Source organism: Diuraphis noxia, unplaced genomic scaffold, assembly GCF_037042655.1.
Source record: "Diuraphis noxia isolate RWA-SAM2 unplaced genomic scaffold, SU_Dnox_SAM2 contig0004, whole genome shotgun sequence".
Lineage (NCBI taxonomy): Eukaryota > Metazoa > Arthropoda > Insecta > Hemiptera > Aphididae > Diuraphis > Diuraphis noxia.
The window spans coordinates 20459805-20483031 of NW_028301714.1; the positions used below are offsets into that span (position 1 = coordinate 20459805).

Below are 23227 nucleotides of genomic sequence, written 5' to 3' on the forward strand. Positions count from 1 at the left end.
AATGGGCATAATTCAAAAGTCTAGTCGCATAACAATTTAATTTTCGCAACCATTAATCAACAACGTTACCTAATTATCTAGAGAAATATCGTGCGGAATTGCTTCTTAAACTATTTTTTTTTTTTTTTTTTTTTATTAATGATAAGGCTTCAACAATAAAGTCATTAGCCGGAAAAACATGTTTACAAGTTATTTACAATCATCTTAATATTAATATTTAAATAAAGGAAGTACAGTATAATACAGGTATATGGTGTTAATGGTATAGGTAACAGTAATATATAATTATTTAAATTCTATTATAGAGATTAGTTATTTTAAGGAATGTTATTAGGAGGTTAAAATTATCTATACTTAAAATATCTTTTAATGTTAAGTGTGGAAAGATTTTTCTTTGTTCAGATAGATTAGGGCATTCCAGGAGTAGGTGTGCTGTGGAAATCGGTGCGTTGTTGCATAGTTCGCAGTTTGGTCTCGGCTCTCTTCTCATTAGGTCTACGTGTGAGATGTTAGTGTGTCCAATTTTCATCCGTGTCCATATTACTTGTTGTCTTCTCGTACTTGAGGGAGGATTTGGGTTAGGTGACAGAAAAGGTTTTATTTGATGTAGTTTGTTGTTCAGTTCCTGGTCCCAGAGTCGTTGGTGAATCTTTTTGCTATTTATTAAGGAGTTTCGGGCGGTGTCCTTGAAAGACGAAAGGTCTAATTTGGGGGTATTGATGTTGGTGGAGGCGGCTTCTTAAACTATTATTATATTGACGGATATCGTCTATTAAATTAAATTAATATTAATGCATAAATTCTAATCAATATATATCAGCTGCGTACGAGTTGATTCCCGGGTACCTGTTTACCCGAATGATTGAGCGGGGCAGTGGTCGTTTGGGCGAAGGTAATCATTTTTACCAAAAAAATAATAGTCCGTTTGGGCGACTATCATTTGTACCGTTTGGGCGAGTGAAATTATTTTTAACTGTGCGAGGTAAAAATTGGGGGACAAATACTGATGATATTATTGCTAATCGTTATTAATCACTATTATCGAAAATAAGATTACGAGATTACAGATATGCATATTACAAACATGCTGTCCAAGTTGTACATAATAACACTGTAGTGTGCTATGTGTAGTGTCTTGAATAATACTTTCATGTACCTACGAGTATTTAAAAATCAATTCTTACAATAGTAGTCAATTGTAAGTTTTTATATTTTTTTACATTTATAAGAGTTAAAAGATGTATAGTTATCGAACAATACAAGTACACGGAATCAAATATTCTTCAAAATGAAAAAATGTAACGTAAGTGTCTTAATTGATAGTAATTTAAAAAAATATTAGAGACGACAACACATTTACATGATCATGAATCGAGTACAAAAAGATCTTTAGCTATAGATTGCTCAAATTTTTTTTCGGTCTATCATTTTTGCCACCAGCTGAAGTAGGAGATGCATTTACTGAGTTGTTATCAATTATGCCAGCTGACAATGAATGTGTACAATTTTTTGATTATGTCTTGGACATCTATATAGATGAAAACTTAGAGTTCCCCCCTCATTTGTGAGCATCATCACCAATATTTGACCATCCCAGAACCACAAATGAACCAGAATCATTTATTTCATTCTCTGCACTTTAACAAACAATTTTACACACCACACCCTGATGTACATCAAGTCATTGCAGTATTATTAGAAATCCAAATTGAAAATATATGATTAAAATAAATTCCATTTCAAAAAATATCCCTAACACTCAACCAAAAGAAACTATAAAAAAAAAGAGTTTGTACAAGAAACATGGAATAAATATAAAAGAGGAAACATTAGCCAATTAAAATACATACAATTTTTAGGTTTAAAATATCAGGCTAATAAATTACTTTAAACTGTACTATAATTATATTATATTATGTAATTTTATTTATAACTGTTGACTTATTATTAATTATTTATATTTTATATGATTTTTGACTAATTAATAATGTTTTATATGATTTTTGACTTTAATAGATACTTATATTTTATATGATTCTGTTAAATTAATTGTTGAGTGTATATTATAAGCATTTTCATACCACTCAAACGGTATTTTTAATTGAATAATTTTCGTCCAAACGGTATATATCAATTCGCCCAAACAGACTATATTTTGGGTCGACTTGCCCAAACGGTCTATTAAGAGGTACGTAGGAGTTGATTCACGGGTCATATATATTATTTTCAATGTTTAGACTGTGTTTAGTAAAATATTTTGCCTATTAGCATCACTCAATAAACACCATCACGAGGAGGTTGGCTGACAAGTTTCTCAAAAATGTTTTTTTTATTTAGTTTTTTCATATTTTGAAAATCATTCAATTTTCACTTATAAATTATTGTTTGTATTATATTATATTTATTATTTATTAAAAAAATTATTAAAAAAATTTATTAATTATAGGTAAAAAAAAATAAAAAAAAAATTTAGAAATTTGGTAAAAATCAAAGTAGTAAAAGGCATAAGATTTTTTCGACTTGAAGTCGTGGATGTAACTCTGCTGTACAGTAGGTTACCTACAAGTAGGTTACTGTAATGGATGGAATTAAATTTGAATCCAATGATACTATATCATTGTATACGAAAAACAATTTTAAGCGGAGACGGTTTATCTGTCTAAGATAATATATTATAGATTATTAAACATTTTCAAATCTTAGATTTAACAAGAAAATTGTTTATGAATTTCTAGCTTATAATAATTTGCAAATTTTCGTGATTTTACGTGTTTTGTCAAAATTCAAACTTTGAATGCTTATAAAAAAAATTGTGACTGAATTTATTTTTTTTCAATAAAAATGCTATTGTAACAATATGTTAGGAGCCTAGTATTCAATTTTCAAGCTTTTCTATCTAACAAATAAATTTTGATTGATATTAATTTAAAAATAACTAATAATGGTCGAAAATTGCATATGCCTATAAATAGTTCAACTTCAGTCAACATTTTTTGAAAATTGCATGGTGGATATACTTATATAAACATTCGGTGAAAATTTCATGTATCCATGGTCATTTGTTGTAAAGTTACATCAAAAACCAAAATCGATTTTGTCGAAAACTAATTGCGCGTAAAATTTCCCGTTTTTCCCTTAATTTTTAGTTTGTTTATCCTGATTATTTAGAAAAATATAGAAAAATCCCCCCCCCCCCCCAAACTACCAATTAGGTTCACTTTCTAATCGAACGAAGTACTGAAGTCAAAAATCGAAGCACTTTTACTGCCCCAAAACGTGATGACAGACACACACACAAAAAAAAAAAAATAAAAACACACATCATGGTAAAATCAATACATTCCTAGCTCCGCTCAGAATCTAAAAATATATAATAATATTTTATGGTGGCCGGTAGGTATTTAATTTTTAGTGATAATATGGTATAATTTATGATAAGGGAGAACCAACACCGGATCTAAAAAGATTCAAATTGGCACTTCTATATGTCTATATGCAGTGAGATTATCCAGATTAACAAATAACCCATTATCAGAGAACAAAATAACTCTAAAACTTCAAAACAATCAAGATTACTCCAAAATACCTTAAATAATAATAAAATAAAAAATAATAATAATCCCCCGTGGACAAGCACACATACAACATAAACACAGATCTAAACTCACTGCCCAAGGAATACACACCACCAAACATATACAAAAATACTCTAAATAGTAATATTGAAAATCTAAATGAATTCCATAAAATATTTACTGATGCCTCCAAAAATGATGAAGGGGTAGGAGTAGCCTTAGTAAAAGAAAATGTACAAACATCATTCAAATTACCTCCAATATGTTCTATTTATACACCCGAAGCAGTAGTCATACTGCTGGCTATCAAGTTCATTATTGATATTTTTAAAAATGAAAATAAAAAATATATTATTCTAAATGACTTGTTAAGCTTCCTCATTAGCAGGGCTAGGATTTATATACAACTGCATGTTTTTTTGGCGATTTCTGATTATTGATTTTGTCAGTAATGTCCACGAATCACCTCATGATGAGATAAATGGTGGTGTTTTTATTTTATATGTTTTTTCATATTTTGGATAAAATGCATATTAATGTATATATTGAATAAAATGAATGTTATTGCATATTTCGATTATAATAATGCGAAAAATGCATGTTTTATAGTATATTTCGTAATTAATATTTATAATTTAATATTAAAATTTCGTATTTAATTCTAGATCTGCTGATTAAAGTATAAACCTTGGTTTTTTTGTCAAACAAAATTTTTTTTTTATAAATACAATCCTATGGTACAATAGGTATGCGATTAAAGATTGAATAGTTTGACGGAGAAGGATAAACACAATTAATAGAAGTATGTCGGTCAATATAAAATCTAAGATATTAAAATGCATATTTTACAATTTTTTATTGCATACAAATCCTAGCCCTGCTCATTAGTGTAAAAAATAAATTTAATCCTAGTGACATAGCAATACAAATTCAAAACAGATTAGAGGAAGCAAAAAAGAGAAACAATACTATAATTTTTATTTGGATACCTGGACACATTACACATAAGAATAGATGGCAATGAAAGGGCAGATAAACAAGCCAAACTTGCTATCCGTTCAAATGACGCACAATTCATAAACATTTCCCAATACACTGACGTAAGAAAACAAATTAGACAAAACACAATCTCCCTTTGGAAAAACTTATAGAACATCCAAACAAACAAATTAAACCAAATTAAAAAAACAGCAAAAAGATGGAAAAGAAACCCAAACATTAGTACCACAAACGAAAAAAAACTGAATCGAGCTAGAATTGGACACTCATAATTGACTCACGGATAATTGATGGAAAAAACGAACCACCAATATGCCAAACATGTGGCACCACACTCACAATCAAACACATTTTTGAAGAATGCAGAATATACCAAATACAAAGAGGAGAACTAAACATAAGCCACGACATCGGAATAAGTCTAGGTCCAAATCCTGAAAATGAATTCAACACAATAGAATTTTTCAAAACAATAAAAATAATAAACCTTTGGTAAGTCACAACTAAAATATTGTAAAATTATTTAAGATATATACCATATTAATTATTATATAATTCTATTTAACTAAAAATGTAACGCTAGTGGCTGGTGTTGTCGAAGCGGAAATTTATTTTTTTGTAAATTTCAAGATCAATAAAAAAAAATTTATGATAATACGTAATGTAGATAATTTGAAATTGATTCAGGAAAAATAATGAGCGTCCAAGGACATATATAAATTTCGATGTATAATTTCATGCTTTGTAAGGTTTAAAACTAATTATCAACTATTGTAACCCCCGAGGGAAACGCCATCTTGGTGGAAACGAACAATACGATGTAAATATGAATGTTATTGTCACAGCTGGGGAGAAACATCATACATGTGTTTAAAAATATAAAAACAATTGATAAGAAACCGGAAAAAATTAATAATATTTTCATTTGGATACAAAAGATTTGAGTCGAAATGCCTATTCAGCTATTCAATTGCACCAAATTAAATAAAATAATATAAGAAGTATTTATATTAATGCAGTTGTCTGTAAACTATAATTTAGATGGCATGGTAGGTGAATAGGCGATCGGTTTAAATGTTTGTTTTTCACTCATTTTCTCTGTCAACTTTGGATTTTTGATTTTTGATATTGAAAAATATTTTTGCTATTACTTATAAACAATAAAAAACAAAAAAATTTAAACCAGATGCTAAAACGACAGAAAAATTAGAGTAGTCAATGAAATAATTCATATATTATATGAAGTATATGATTTATCGAGTAATGTTATGGCCAATAAAATTAAAACTATCGAACTTTTAATATAATATTATTATGATGTGTATATTATTTTAAATACTCAATATTTATTTTTGTTAAGTTTGATATATAAAACATATAGTGTATATACGAGAACATGTAATATGAATGATAAATGTGTGACAATTTCAGTAAAAGTAACTGCGTCTATAGGATGAAAACATTGAAGTGATCAAAAATCAAAAATTTCGAATCAAATGTAATTATGCATTTTAGATAACATTGTTTTTTCTTATAAAACATCTTTATTATTATATATTACACGATATAAATAACATAGAACAACATTACATACGTAAAAGTAAAAGTTAACATTTTAAAGAATTAAAATCAAAATTGTCTGCAAAGCCTTAAACGGAAATCCCACCAATTAATTTTACTTAAATTTTTGTTTTTGGAAACCTAACTATCTAGAATCTTTTTATTTTGATCATCATTATGTATATCATAATAATAAAAAATCTCTTCTCTAGACCCAATTTCGTTTGAAATATCTCATTGCCATTAGGTACCTATTATATAATCGCATCCTTCCATGATAACTTCCATGCATATTTAATCCGTATCGGCGGCATATTCAGCTCTTTTGCTATTTTGTTTCTGTAAACGATTATTTACTGAACTTTTTTATTCCTCTATTTTATGTTATATAATATTAAAATGGTCTCGAAAAATTGTTTTTGGATAAAAATTTACTTCTCTTTTTCAGTGCAAAAAACAAGGTGAATTCTCATAATATACATATTTGTATAACGTGTAAATATATTTCTAATTTCTAATAAATTAATAACTCATTTTCAATTTTAGCTCTGAATGCTTTAAACGAATGTTTGATACATCAATAATTAAATACCAGACAAAAGATAATTAACTGTTTTCAAGTGTTTTAAGTTTTGTCAGCTGAAGCTTGAAGTATTGCGAATTGCAATAAAGAAATAAAATTATATATTTATGTAGCGCTGTTAAAACTTTCTCTTACAGTTTTTAGATCATTAAAAGAAAAATCACATATTCTTAATGCTTTAGTTTTCTATGAATGTTTTTTTATTGTAAAAATTGTATAATTGTAATTCTTAATTCTAATTTATTTGTAGTTATAATACTATTAAATATTATGAGAGTAAAGATAAATTACAATACCTATAAACTTTATTAGTTTCAAATGTTTACTGAATAATTATAATTTTTTTTATATTTAAAGTTTTACTTACATATATTGTTATATAAACTTAATCATAAGTTATAAAGCAGATTTGAAACTTTGATTATGTTAAAACAAATTAAAGTCAATTTACATTTGCTCTCAGTTAAAATATAGTTTATCGTGCATTACATGAAACAAAGAAACGTTTGTGAAAATACTAGCTGGTTTTTGTTGTATGTAGATTGATTATTATTATTTTTTATTCAAAGCGTTAAGGTCTAGTATTCAAGCAAATGGATTTATAAAAAAAAAATCTTTGATAATGAATAGGTATATCAGTGCGGATTTATCAAAATAAAAACAATATTTTTCAAACATAATTTCAATTTATTTTAGTTTTCGATCTCGTCATTTCGAGGAATGTGCTTACACAAATCAGGGCATTGCAATTTACTATTATTATTATTATTATTATTATTCATGTTATGAATCATATAAATTACTGGAAAAATACATTTTATGTTACACTCATAGATACTATTATATGAAGCAGTATTTTTGTTATCTTTTTCAGAATATGAATAAGTGTTATTTTCGAATGTCCTCGAGAACAAATTTATTTTTAAATACTGGTTGTTTGATAATATTAGGTACATTTTACATGAATTAGTCAATTATACCTACAGAAATTTAATTTGATACATTGGTAATATTTTACCCAATATAATGTACATTGTACATTGTACATATCTAAATAAAAAAAGCGGGTAAGTAAGTGGATATCGTTCTGTAATACAGTAGGTTACAAGTGGGTTACTGTAATTGATGATATTAAATTTGAATTCAAAGATGTAATATCATTGTATACGAAAAACGATTTTGAGTGGAGACGGAGTGGATCAGACTAAAATATGTTATACTATATTATAATTATATTGTTATAATTTCAGAAAAAAAAAGTTATTTAATTATTTAAATAATTAAAATTATTACCAATGTAAATTATTTAATATTATAAAATTGTAAAATCGTACGTTTTTTCTCTTTTACCGCTTTTATTTTGAAAATCGAAAAATGACTTCTTTAAAATACCAGTTCAAGAACATTACCTTTCAGAAAAGATACTACACTTGATACATTTGAGCAAGTTTAGAGGGAGAAAAGCGTTTACAGAATAAAAAAGAAAAAGAAATAAACAACATTGTAAAACCAATACATTCCTCGCTCCGCTCAGAATCTAAAATTGAAACGAATAGTTACTGCGTTGTTAAATATATGTTCTAAGGAAAATGTTTAATTTTATTCCCCTTTTTTTATTTATTAATATAATTGTTTAAATACACTAAGTATTTTTAAAATGTTATAAATTTCATTAATTAAGGTTTATAAATATGTTTACGGAAACATTTTAGCTTGATTATGAGTCTGGATAGTCCTCTCCGTGAGCTTCAACTGCTTCAAGTAAACATTTTGTGATAGTCGTGGCTTTAAATAATTTATTCCTTAATTATGCTTCCGAATAGAATGTAAAACAGGTGTTAAAGATGTTGTCTACTATTAATTTATGATACTCTCTAAATTTTTATAATTTTTTTTTGAATTTTATATTGACACTGTAAAAAACCCAAACATATACAGGGTGATTGATTTATCAAACAACACTCAATTTTTTAAAAAGTATTGACTTTTTTCAAATTTTTTTTTTCAAAACTGTAGATTTACACTTGTCTTGAATTGTATATTTTTTTAAATATTTTTCACATTTATATTTATTAGGTAAACCATTATCAATTTATGATTTTCAAATGGTAACCTATACTTAAAATTTCATAAATTAATAAAGCTATTTTTTTTATTAATTATTACGTTAAAATTTCGAATTTAGCGCTAGTAGTTTATGAGTTATAGGTATTTAAAGTTTAGATTAGTGGAGTGGAGTGGTACGAGGTCACCCCGCAAAAAAAAACAAAAATGTTTGTCCACTACTCCACTTGTTTAAACTTAAAATACTTATAACTCATAAACTACTCGTCCTAAATTCGATTTGTATGAATCAAAATACTTAGAAAAATATTCTGCTTTGGAATATGAAATTAAAAAACTATGTTGTTATTCAAAAAAGGAAAAAACTTAAAAAATGATAAGGATAAAAAATATTTAAAAATATAATTTTTTAATAAAGCATAATAATTCATACCTTGATAACATGTTGTATTTTTATTCAATAAATATATGCTTTTATCAAAAAACTTTTATTGCGGAAATTAATCGTATGTAATATATAAGTATAATGAGGTGCTCATAGACGAAAATCCACTTAGTACTCAAGGGGTGCTCAAACTCCTCCAAAATCAACTTATAAGTTACCCGCGAGAAAATTATTATTGAATAAAACACTATGCAAATAGTGTAATAGAAACTTTTATTACAAATTATATTGCAATTAATATGTGTCAAAAATAATTAATCAATTAAAATTTTTTTTCCTGTAGGTACCTATATAAAATATAAATCAATAAATATATTTTTTATAGTTGCACGAGTCTACTTTTTGTTAAAAATATTTAAAGTATTAAAAACGATATAAATATATAATCTAGTAAATAAATAATTATATTCTAATATGGGGGTACTAATTTCAACTTTGGGAGTGCTAAGCACGCTTAGCACCTCAGGATTTGTGCCTATGGAGGTTCCTACAACAATAATGTACATAGTAAACATACAACAATGTAGGTTTAAAACACATTTCGATAACCAATATTCAGCGTATTTTAGTTCTTGGAACTCTAGCTCATTTTATTTTATTTTTACATACTTGAGAATATGATTCTTAGAGGTATATTTAGAATTTTTTTTGGTTTGGGAATGATGTGTTTTTATCCATTACTTATCTACACTATCTAAGTTGAATTGTCTTAATGTAGTGATAACTTAATAATATTGTTAACACAAAATACATTTCTAAATATGTAATTACCTACAGAGAGGATAAATATTTTTTTTTCTAAAATACCATATTATTAACAATACTGTATATTACAAATATATATGACATTCAATCATTATTAATTTATTGTAGGTATTATTATTTTATGTGGCCAATATAGTCATCAAGATATTTGAAACACAAAATCCAAACTTATTAGTTTTGGCTTAACTCATCAATGACCTCATGTATCGTAATTTTGATATTCCGACGACATGCAAATAAGGACAAATCCATTTAGTTTATTCTTGCCCACGCATGATTGTTTGGCTAGTTAGGCTATATACATACCTATTATATATTTAATTACCTATTATACCTATTACTTTATTTATAGTGTATACATTTAGAATATCACATGTACATTATCTCAGAATCATCATTGAGAAGTTGAATAATTATCATTGTTATTTAACATTCGTTGTTAGTCTATGTCAAAACATATACCAACTACATAGGACGCATGTTTATTTTTGATTTTGAATAATATTCATTTCAGAATAATTATATTGTTGGAATGCTAAAAAACGAACACAGTCCATTAGTCATACACCTCAATCCCATGAAAATGCGTAACTGATGGATCCAAGCACTTTCTTTGGGTGTATAATATTGTAGACGCAAAACTAAACGAATAACATCACAGTTGCCAAGCATATGCAAACTTTTAAACATTTTGAAATCTATACAATCGTACACTGCTACAAATGTTAAGTTCAATTAACGTGAAGTTTGCAGAATAAGTTCATACTAAAAAGAACATTTTTTTTTTTTATTAAAATGTTCAAGATAGTTTTGTATACCATCATGTAGTAGTGCAGGAATATATTATCATTTAAATACACACTGCAGGTTCAATGTGTGTGTAGCACTCGGATTGTGTGGAGTTAGTTATCTTTTAAATTAGAAAACATTTTTGTTGGCGAATGGTACCTTTATGTAATAATATGTTTTTTAGGGTTATTTCGATCTAATGATGTTGTACTTACAGTTTAAAGTTAAAAAGTAAATTTACTGAACACTAAAGTCTCGTTTCTTAATAACATGGAATTCAACTTTTCAAGTTAGCAAAATAATTTTTAAATTTTAAACTTTTATAATCTATGTGAAAAAAAGAATGCAACAAAGCGGGGAAAAAATAATTAGAAACATTTTTAATATATAATTTATTTGATTTAAAACTTTTATAGGAATTATTAAACTTCATTAACAATAAGACGGATCAAAATCCATAACACCCGTCGTTGAGATCACTAATCGGTAAATAATAATCTACCTAGTCATAATATAATATATATGCCTAGATCTGGTTTTGAGTTGCATATTATACCGGCGAACAAAATAATAATAATAATAATAATACGACATATTTTAATATATAATCCTAATATATTAAATTTTAATGTATAATAATTACGTAAAACGCTGCCACTATTCACATGTAGTGTGTAGGTACATTATAGTATTATACTACAAATCACAATCATAACATATTTTAAGACATGATCATATTTATGGCTATTAAAATGGCGTACACTATTGTCGTGGTATTTGTATAATACGAATAACGTGAAATAATACGCGTTTGTAACATAAACAGCTTAGACTTAGGCGACTTATGCAATGGGTACAATATACTACTTGGTATTATAAAATAACACGCGGCGACGGATAAATGCATTTTATGAATTTTACGTAATGCGATCGAATTATTATATTTTTTTGTGGTATATAAACCTCATTTGTGAGGGGTCGACCATTAGTGAGCTTATTATCTATAGTTGTGCTTTTTATACGACGAATAATATTGAATAGGCACATTAACGTGCACTAAATACAAAATATATTCACAAATTTTTATTTGAATGAACCCGTGACAACAAACGCCATTGGCTTTGGATGTTTACAATTTAAAAATATTATATAATTTAGTCGATTTAAGATTTTTTCTATGTTGACTGGTCCAGGACAAAATTATACAGTGTTAGCTATTTTGGTAGCATAGCTACGTTGTGTAGTCTTTAATTTTCAGTAACCATAACACAACTGTTTTAAATTTAAACGTTCGAACGGATATCAACGATTCGAATAAAAAAAAAGATTCATACAGATATTGTTTATCTCTGTAAATGTTTAAGTAGCCAATTCAGAGATAAACTTAAAATTAGAACAGTTAAAATTATTATAATGAGCAAAGCTCTTGAATATATTATGTTGTTATAATTTTGAAAAATACCTATTAATTTTTTTGGTTATTCGCGTTAATTATTTATTCAGATAATACATTTTCATTTTTGTGATATAATATACCTATGTACGAACTCAATAGGTAAAGTATATACAAAACGGATTTATATAATATTTAGTTGTATGAATAAGTTTCTGATAGGTACGTGTCTTATCGTAGTTAGAGGTGTATATTTGTATTATCACACTGATGATGACAAGAAAGCATCAAGTTATCTCTGGATACCTACTTTAAGTAATTTGTCGTTTTTTTTATATCATTTTTATTTGTTATAAAATTGAAGGTGAGGGCCGGCGCGGCGCTACCTTTTGCTAGGCCCTGGACAAAACTTATTAAACCAATAACCATAGTCACCTATAGCGTATAGGATTTTCATGTACACTATTTTTCAATGTAAATTTTAAGCGCGAGGCCCTTGAATACGCGAGGTCCTGGAAAAATTCTGTTTTGTCTCCCCTTAATACCTACCCTGGTAGGTACTATATATACGTATAATAAAGAGTGATGGAAGATTTACCGAACATGCTCACTCAATGGCAATATAATAATAGACATTATAGGGCCTAGAATATATTATTAATTGTTTTCATTATATTATTATAATATTTTAAAATATTGTAAGTATTACATAATATGGTATTTAATATTGGTAACATAGTTTAATAATAGTTCAAATAATTTCCCAAATTACTAATAGTAAAAACGATAAGCGATTTAGCAGGCATGTTTAGCTTTTTTTAGTGATATTCCTTACTTCCTTAGTAATGGTTTAAGTGTCATCAAATTTATAAATTATGTTTTATTCAGTCTATTTAGTAGGTACTTATTAATACGAAGTAGCTAGGTATCTCCGTTGGAATACGTCTTTTAACTCGTTTTATATGTCATTATTGTATCTAGTGGTCTATAGTTTTATTCACCAACTAATTTTGTTGCCCAACTTACACATATAACAAAATAGCTCTTTGTTCAATAAAGAAAGTTGTACTCATTATGCTTAGATAATTTTTAAAAACGTAAAATGCTAATATTTTAATATTAATTGCTAAAATATTCTGAAAAAAAAAAAATTAAAAAAAAACATTTTTATGTATCTATACTTGAAAATTCTAGTGATGTAAATGCATATTCCTATCAAACAAACAAATTGGGGTTGAGCATGCTTGATGAATCATTATACAGTATACATGTATATTGATCTGTGTAATGTGTTTGTGTGTTGGAAATCCGTTTCTATCATTAAATTGTACGTTAGCTAGTTTCGGTCATCCACATGATTTAATGTCAACAGAAAAAAAAATATTATTAAAAACACATCGCAGGCACATGATTTATTACTAGCGGACGCTTAGTCGTGCGTGTGTCTGTATACTGTCCTTGCATCCCGAGAGGTAGGGAAAGTCTATAAGAAGCCGGTCATTGCATCTACCTTCACCAGTGTTATTACTACCGATAACCGTGATACATTGTATTGACATAATATATTAATATAATTAAAGTCGAACGCGCAAATATTACGCTATGGCCAGATCGTCATCAAATATCACCATGAAAGTGAGTACCTAGAAGTATAAATACTAGGTTCATCGTTATAATTATTGCCTATATCAAAATTTAATATCGCGAATGATTTCAGTCGATTAAAATTATTTAAAAACGTTTCATTTATCTTTTATTAATAATGTTTTTATACTGGTAACGGGGGCTGGGGTTGTGGACACAACTACGCTGACTGCATGAACATAATATTTCTACTAGTGCCTAACCTAACCTACTGTGGGAAATTATAATTTCACATTTTTCTTTCGATTTCGATAATTTTAATTTATATATTTTTCCTATCAATACACACAGACGAGCTAAACATAATTTTATACGAGTTTTAAATGTGTGAGAATTATCAATACGCACTTTTTACTATATAATTGGCGATGCAAGCCACGCTTCCGCCTGCACGAGAGCAATGAATTTACACGCATGTTAAAAATAATAATACGTATAGACGAGTGATGATATAATAATTAATTAATCAAGGTCATGGACGTTTTATAATTCAAGAGATGATGGCCTCCGCGCGTGCTAAAATATTTTATGAAATATTTAGGTGATCAGTGACATTACCCAGGGCTATGGAATTCCATAACGACTGAGGAAATCGTATTTCACATTTTAAACATTTGATGTTGTTACTTTAAGATATTGAAAAACAATAAAAAACGTAAAAACGCTTTTAACGAATTAGGAATCGATCATTGTTTTATTCATTAGTTTATGTATAGCAACTATTATTTAAAAAAAGGGTTTTTTGAATACCAATTAAGACGTGTACCAATGATTGAGCCATCATTGCAACAGAATAACGAAATCACTAAAGGCTATTGTTTGTTCAAATAAAAACACATATTTTTCTTGTTTTCTTAAAAAATATTTTAAAATAATATGAAAAACTAAAAAGATCATTGATTTTTGGAGTGCATTTATTGGGATTGCTTTTCAGAACATTTAGTAGTGACTCATTTACTCATAAACATTTTAATGGCTACATAAATAAGAAAAAATAAAATTTATTTTTAATTGTGCATAAACATTTTAATAACAATAATCCACTCGTCTTTTATAAAAAATAAAAATCTCCATGAAATATCCGTACGTTTGTTTTGTTTGTAAAAAAAAAATATTATGATATTATAACTTAACTTAATCGCTTAATTATTATATAATTAATTAATTACATAAACATAATAATTAAATAGTATAATGAGTTGTGCTCTGATTTATATGGCGTATTAAAAAAAAACAAAGTATGTAAATATATGTGTAACAAAAAAATGTCCTGAATTGTTCAAGTTAAATGATCCACGGATCCACCATTAAGACAAATCCTTAATACATTATGCTTGTCCTGACTAAGAGAATGCTAGAGTTCAAGAGATGTAATTTGTGTAAAACTCTATATTTGAAATAAATAATTTATTAATTAGATATAACTTATAATATTGCAATGATATCGAATGTATTCCCTAATGGATATTGGATATTTCTGATTAATGTTAGGTAGTTTAATTCGGGATTTTTATTTGAAATACTATGCATTTTTTATGATATATTATTGACAATCGTTTGTCTGGGTCAAAAAACTCGATAACTTAACTCATATCGACCATAAATTTGATGTCATGACCGGTGATATTTTCTGCACATACTTTTGAAAACACTTATTTATCAAAGAATGAAAGATTAGCTTATACAGTTGAGAAATACAATTGTTCATTATCAATTTTGTGTAAATATGTTGGAAGAAATAGATTTATTGAGAAATAAGTAAAAATATTTAATATCAAGTATGGCTTATTTTATTATAAATTATTTGAGATGGATTTTATCGTTTGCCCAAATAATATTGTTTAATCACAGCAAGAATAGTATTTACTTACAAATCTGAACTCTAATTTAATGAGTTTTCTGTATTAAAATAATCACTTTATATCATAATATTGTCTATTACCATACCTGTTCGTAATATTTCCCAAACTTAGTTTAAAATAAATTTTAAATAATGTACAATGAAAATATTATATTAATAAACGTGGTTTAGGAAACATTTCTTTTTTTTTTGTATAAATAATAATTATTTAGTTGTAAGCTAACAACTTAGTAGTTGATGCTGTATCACGAATAATAATAATGATAATAATAATAAAATTTATTATCATAATTTAAACATTTATCTAATTTTTCATTAAGTATGTTTAAAGATGCTTGGAATTGTCCGGAATTTTGAATCATATCTTAATATATTTTAGTGTAGGTACGTATTTAATATTTATGTAGTCGTCAATGTGTTTCTTCATTTAATTTTAATCACACCTTGAGCTGAGGCTAATCGTGTAGGGTGTCAAATACTTATGGGTATTCATCAGTTACGTTACAAACAAATGCATTAGTATAATATTTTACCATCCAATTATTTATCAATTAATATAACGTAGATATTCTAATAGTGTTTTATAATTATCCAAGATAACGTGTAGGCTTTAAAGTAACGTACTCATATAATTATTATTTCACATAATATATAGAATAAATATAATATATAACTTATATATTATCTATTTTATTAATAATTTTATACGTACCTATCTGAGAGTTTTGACTTAAGAAATAACTTCTATAACATAATATAAGTGACCTTTTGAATTTAGATTTTTTCTTATGTTCATTTGAGTTTATTAAAGCTCATTATTATTTATGATTTGGTTGAAAACCATAAATACTTAATGTGATTAAATTTAACTATGATAAAATAACATTATCTGAAATACACAAAAACCATCACATTTCCTCAGTTTATTTAGTTCAAAATGTCTGACTATTTAATAAAACCGTTTCTTTGATTCATCAAAGATTATTATGTACCCGTATTGACATCACGCTAACCGGAGATTACTATGCTTTACATTTCAGAAGAAAAAAAAATATTCATCCCCGTAGTGTAAAGTGAAAGAAAAAAAAGGTTTTTATCTTAAATATTATAATATATATATTAAGATATTATACACGCACAAGGAGGCCAAAAGATGAACAATATTGGGTGATTTTATTTCTGAATATTGAATAAAGAAACTTTATTTTATTAATAATTATTTGACCTACAGTATCAATAACAAAAATTAAATTGTACTTAAAATTACTATCAAATAGTTTTATTTTAATAATTATTACTTACGTGTCAACAAATATAATGATTAAAATTACGATTTTGGGAGTAGTGTTTTCATGCCTAAAATAAACTCTGTGATGTTGTTGAAAACGTGTAATTTAATTTTCATGTTTCTTGAGTGGTATTATTAGATGGGTAGGTACTCGTATAGGAGGAAATAATAATGTACAATATAGTTTTGAGTTGGCTAAATTTTCAATTAAAATAGTCACCCTCTTCGGCAAATTTTCTAAGCACTAAGGTGAATTCCAAATATGCATTTCACAGTAAGCTCTCAACTCTGATGGAAATATGATAATATCACGATAATAACAGGATAACTTGATGAATTTCGGGTTCGAAAACGGTTACCCTTAGTTGTAAGAGACAATCGCCAGTTCTATACACCTATACTTAAGTGTTCCCTTTTGCCAATAACTATTGTAGTGTTTAACTTGGATAGATCTTTGATCAACAGCATCGTTATTGTAAATGTAGATGTATTAAATTGTGAAATGAAATAATATAACAAATTTATAATTGTTATTGATAACTTTAAATAAAAAATCTATACATAATTAATGTACTAAAAATATCTTGCAGGCTGCAATACTTGAGTTTATTTTTCAATTCTTAATATTATACATCTAATATGATGATTTATAATAAAAAAAAAATAAAAAATAAAAAAAAATAGATTCTCAGCTAGCTCTATAATCATATTGTACCAAAATTATAATAATATCGCATATTCCCATATAATGTTTTAAAAATGTTTACAAACTTAATTTTTGTTTGAATAATGTAATACAATTGTAATAATAAAATTTAATTATTTTACATTTGACGAGTGGAAAATGAATATTTCATCGAAAACTACTTAGAAATTATTACAAAAAAATTGAGGTTTTAATCGAAATTATGTATCACATAAATAGCTGTGGTATCAGTTTACTGACACAATGACATATCAATAAGTATGTTATGTAGCCATGTAGGTAATCAAGTACCATTACGGTTTATCATTAGTTTATCGTATATTTTAAAAACGAAACAGGAAGTGTAATAGACATGCGTGCATTTTTTCTTGGGTTTTTATCTTAATTATGCGTAAGAATGAATGAATAGTTGAAATTAAATTAGACATTTTTGAACTCTACGACTTTTTGATATGTGTTAGATTATAATTTGACTTTTATTAATACGAATATTATAATATATTATATATATATATCACAAAGTATTCGTATAAAATACGCACCGTTCTCATAATATTTCATATTATTAAACGTTTGTAATATCATGACCCTATAATATTGTGCACCATATTTTATAGATAATAACAAAAAAAATGTTAACAGGATATAGGTACTGGAAAATGTCTTGTACTTTTTCGAAATCTAAACATAATTTAAAAATAATAATATACATGCATTTTTTTAAAGTATTGTTCATAATTTTAAAATTAAATATAAATAATGTTTTATTCATTATAAATAAACCGATGTTACGTTATTGACCCATATAAAATGAATATAATTTTAGTACCTAATAACGTTGTTATAACAATGTATTATTTTCGTTTTTTATTCAGTAAAAATCTTTATCAAAACTTGCCGATCGTTACGTATTCAAATTTGAATTACTCAATAGACCATTAATATTTATCGGTGGAAATTAAATAATTTATTTTGGGAAAACAACTTTGTGCTATGCGTGATTTATTTTAAACTCTGCCTTGAAATGTTTTGTTAATGTTTAGGGTTTAGCACTACTTCACGCATAAACGTGCCCACGTACACACACTAACGTTGGGGTTCCAGAGGTTATAAAAACTTATATAGGCCGGGTGAAGTCACTTTTGCTGTTATTTTAAATTGAATTCCAATAAAAAATACGTCAAAAATAGAGGGAGAGAAAGTTTTCCCTTGATTCCGTTCTTACTTGGTGGAATTATAAGCGGAAAAACTGTATTACCAACGCTATATACCGATTTTTCCCCCGGCGGGGCAGGTGGTTAAAGGTCTCGTCAATTTTACGGGTTGAGTCACAAAACAGGACCGATTTCATCTGCTCTGCTGTCACCGGGCAATTTTCATATCATAAATATTTTTTCTAACCGAATATTTTTACGCCATAAATTGACTATATACCACTCCGGAGGGGTTGAAACTGCCGCCCACTGAATAAAGTTATTATGGCAGTTGTATATGTAGGTGTGTGATCTACGGCCGAGAATTAACATGGGCGCTATCGTTAGAGTGTCCGTGACATTTTTACATAAATGCACTCGAAAATTCGCTGCCTGGTGAATGAGCCGAATAAAGTAGAGATAAATACGACCGATGAGTTCTCGCGCACATTTCATACGAATTATATGGACTGCAATAGCTGTGAACGATTATATTGTAATTTTTTTTTTGTCGTCAGTTTACTGTGTTCAATGTTCATCAAATACAGTGTGCACTAGTATATTAAATTAAGTGATTATTTTTAAAACACATCGAGAATGAAACGATCGTTTTAATATTTTATTTTTGCGGGTCATTTTGAAAACAAATACAACTCTGAACATAATATGATAATTGTATTGTTTATCAATTTTAATAGTATTATAATGTATCTGGATAGTGGGTAGACTGCAGTACCTATTGTGAATTAGTGGTTTATTTATTGATTTTTTTATTATTAAAATTTGATTGCAATAAAATATTATTTTAAAAGAGCTTATAAAATAAAAATCTTTGCACTTATTTTTCTGCCGTAGCAATGAAGCGTACAGCATGTGGAAGGAAAAGATAATCTTCAACAACTTAACCCTGCAGTGAACACATTGCGTTGAGATTACATTACTATTATTATGTACAATAAAGTCGGTTTCGAAAACGGCTATAAAATAATATAATACCTGACCAGTGGTACGATGAATTATTATAGCACAAATCATAACAATTTGTAAATTTATTTGGATGACTTCCAAAGCCCATTTGCTGTACCGGGGTTATTCGTCGTTTTTATTCTGGAGAATAACTTAAAATGTCAACCTTTTGTTTTTGAGACTTCAGTAAGGAATTATGATTCTAAGAAATGTTAAGACATTTATCCTCGAAGTAGACGTTTTAAAACGTCGGTACGGTACAATAATACAATTTAATACGATACACAATAATCTAGGACGATCGCGATAAAAATAACATTTCCCAACGAGCTTTTGTTTAATGTAATGTTTTCGTTTATTAATGGTTCACATACGTCCAAACAAAATATTACATTATATGTATCGATAATTATTATTATTAGAAATTAAAAAAACATATAATTTTTCCTCACAAGGTATTCGTAATCGCCATATCTGTGTGCGCCGCCCTCGCTCGTCCGGACGACACGAAAGTGGAAATCAAACCGGCTGTGTTCAAATCGGAGACTTTAGCCTCACCACTTCCGATGACCATAGTGAAACGAGCTACTCCTCAGGTCGTCTCGACTCAGCAAGATTCGTCGCTTCCAAATGTCAGTGAGGACGTCCTCGAAAAGGCGCTTAGTGACAGGAGGTTCGTGCTAAGGCAACTCAAGTGTGCTACTGGCGAAGGACCTTGCGATCCCATTGGCCGAAAAATTAAAGGTCAGTGAAAACAATAATCATCCTAAAGATTTATCACGTTGTTATTACGTTATGTTCATATATCAGGTGTGTGTTTGGTTAGAATTATGCGATTTTATTAAGACGTGATCAATATTTTTGATATATATATATATATATATATATATAAATAGTTCTATGGTTGACTCTACTTCTATTTATAGTAATGTCTTTTAAAAACCATATATAATAATATTTAAAACGAATCTAATCTGATACCATTGATTTGTGCTGGCCACGCTAATAATGACAATGGGTTATTTGCCAGACTATTGTTATAGGTCGAGTAAGTTCTCTGTTTACGTATAATATACATATATGTATTAGGTGGTTTTATCTTTATCTCGAATATCTCTCAAAATTGGTATTCGCTTTCGAATGGTAAATTCATTATTGCACGACCCTCATAATATACACTTATATAAATAACTGTTAGCTTATTTCGGATATATGTAGATTGTTATTTGTATCAAATTTAAATACAACTTAAAATAACTTGTTCATCATAATTGTGTTGTGTATTCGTAACATTCGTGTGTGTTCAACTACAGCGTGTATACGTATTAGTTATAAGTTAAATAGACAACATTACCTAAAAATGTAATCACCACAAATAAAAATTATAATAAAGTAAAAAATAATACTATTTAAATAATCTGGTCATATATTATATGATAAGTCTGTAAGTAGATAGTTGTACCCATTTTTAGGTTATGTGTATAAACACATGGCGTATATTAATGACGATAATAGTCATTTTCATATTAGTTAATAAATTGTCAACGTACCTACATACATATCTCCCACTCTCCCACCATTTACAGCTTTTGTCACAATCTTATCGCCGTTTAATTTACATTTTCTTATTTTCAGCTCATGCACCGCTAGTATTGAGAGGAATGTGCGTCAAGTGCTCGCAGTCGGAAATCAAACAGATCCAACGCGTTATGTCACATATACAGAAGAATTATCCCAAGGAGTACACTAAGATGCTGAAACAGTACCAAAGCGGAATCTAATCACGTCGTGGCATCCATGCACAATATTCCTGTTCATGACCACCATCGCGGCCGTTTTTGGCATAATTTATAATAGCGTTATAATAAAATATTACACATATAAAACTATACAATACTACAATAGTACAACAACCGAATATTAATATTCATAAGTGTCACTCGTCTCGATGTGCCTACTATGAGCCTATGTTATTCATACCGTACGATCTGATTATTATTTTTAGTATTACCTACTCTAGTTTTATTGTTTTTTTTTTTTCATGTAAATAAACGACTGAACGTAATATTAACCAAATAAATTAATTGACTGCATTGTTATTGTGTGTATAGTGGTCGATGCTGTTATTACAATCAATAATATAATAGCACACTCGGCATTATCTGCAGTTTTACGTTGATCCTTAAACTACCCTTAGAAATCTATTATTATATAACAGTACAAACGTATTACTTATTACTAGTTCCGTACACTTTACATTTACATATCCTCTTCGGAATCGAATCAACCTTGATCAAGTAGTTGTATATTATTATAATAATTCAGTGCAACCAATTACGATTTCCTCAACCCCATAACTTCAATACGCATCAATAAGATCCAATTATTAAAACGTATTTTAATTTTATTTTTTTCTCACTCCGATATTACATACCGTTCGATTTTCTCGTCCCACATTCTAATCCCAATAATAATAAAAAAATAATTATAATAATAAATAATTTAATACTAACGCGTGTATCGTGGCGAAAAATGTTGAAGTGCATAATATGTAATGTCTGTACTTGTTTTAGCTTATTAGTCAAATACAGTGGCGTTGTGAACTTGAAATTGTTGAGATGTTAGGTAATATTCACGTCACTCTATATCGAACCTGAATTTGACCATTATCAAAATACTTTTATCATTACTAAATCATCACTTATTAGTTACATTACCCACCCATAGCTGAAGCTCGGATTAAGAATCAATTTGTCGCTGGGACACCAAACATTTTGTGGCCCCCCTTTCGACTTAACTTCAAAAAATTAAATTACTTTATTGTATCCCACAGTGAATATAATTGTATGATTATCTTCTATATTAACACGTACAACCATATAGATAATCAAGCCTATCAACTATGCGTAAAATGTAGTTCACAACTTTCATTTTATTAAATTCATCAGATTTTTATTAGTTATTATTAGAATATAAATTTGATATTATCTAGTAATAATTCGTGATATAAAATTAAGATCATTTTTATTTTTTATTACCTACTGCCTATTAAAGTATTATTTGATTTAAAAAAAATATTTTCTAATGCATAAAGAAGGAAAATATTTAGGCATAAACATGGGCCAACAAAATCAATGGGTCTTGGGACCGCGTTTTCCGCCATTACTCCGTGCTTGCTGACACTGCTTTAGTAGAAACTCTTTAGTGGTGGTAAACTCGGAACATTAGTCATTACTGTACATGTCACAATAATAATATTATATACTGGTGCATAATAATAACATGTGGGTATAATGCGGGTAGTCTTCATTCATTTTCGATTTTTGTGCGACTATAATAATACACCGTTGTTATAATATTGCATTCGAAGTGGAATGGTCAACGGTTACGATGACG

At 27.7% G+C, this 23227-nt stretch overlaps 1 protein-coding gene and 1 pseudogene across 1 annotated transcript; both read left to right on the plus strand.

The window, feature by feature from the left end:
- The first annotated feature begins 858 nt into the window (after positions 1-858).
- On the plus strand, positions 859-6744 carry LOC149055831 (uncharacterized; annotated as a pseudogene).
- Positions 6745-13657: 6913 nt separating this feature from the next.
- LOC107164076 (putative odorant-binding protein A10) lies at positions 13658-21915 on the plus strand. The gene is made up of 3 exons (XM_015511760.2): positions 13658-13808; positions 20287-20575; positions 21467-21915. The coding sequence occupies exons 1-3, from the start codon at positions 13776-13778 to the stop codon at positions 21610-21612; spliced, it is 468 nt and encodes a 155-aa protein (XP_015367246.1). The 5' UTR covers positions 13658-13775; the 3' UTR covers positions 21613-21915.
- The last annotated feature ends 1312 nt before the right edge of the window (positions 21916-23227 follow it).

Excerpts from the sequence above, each read along its gene's own strand:
- LOC107164076 (XM_015511760.2), top strand. The coding sequence starts at position 13,776 with ATGGCCAGATCGTCATCAAATATCACCATGAAA. Across the intron at positions 13,809-20,286 it reads CATCAAATATCACCATGAAA|GTATTCGTAATCGCCATATC; the intron begins GTGAGTACCTAG and ends TTTCCTCACAAG. Across the intron at positions 20,576-21,466 it reads CATTGGCCGAAAAATTAAAG|CTCATGCACCGCTAGTATTG; the intron begins GTCAGTGAAAAC and ends TCTTATTTTCAG.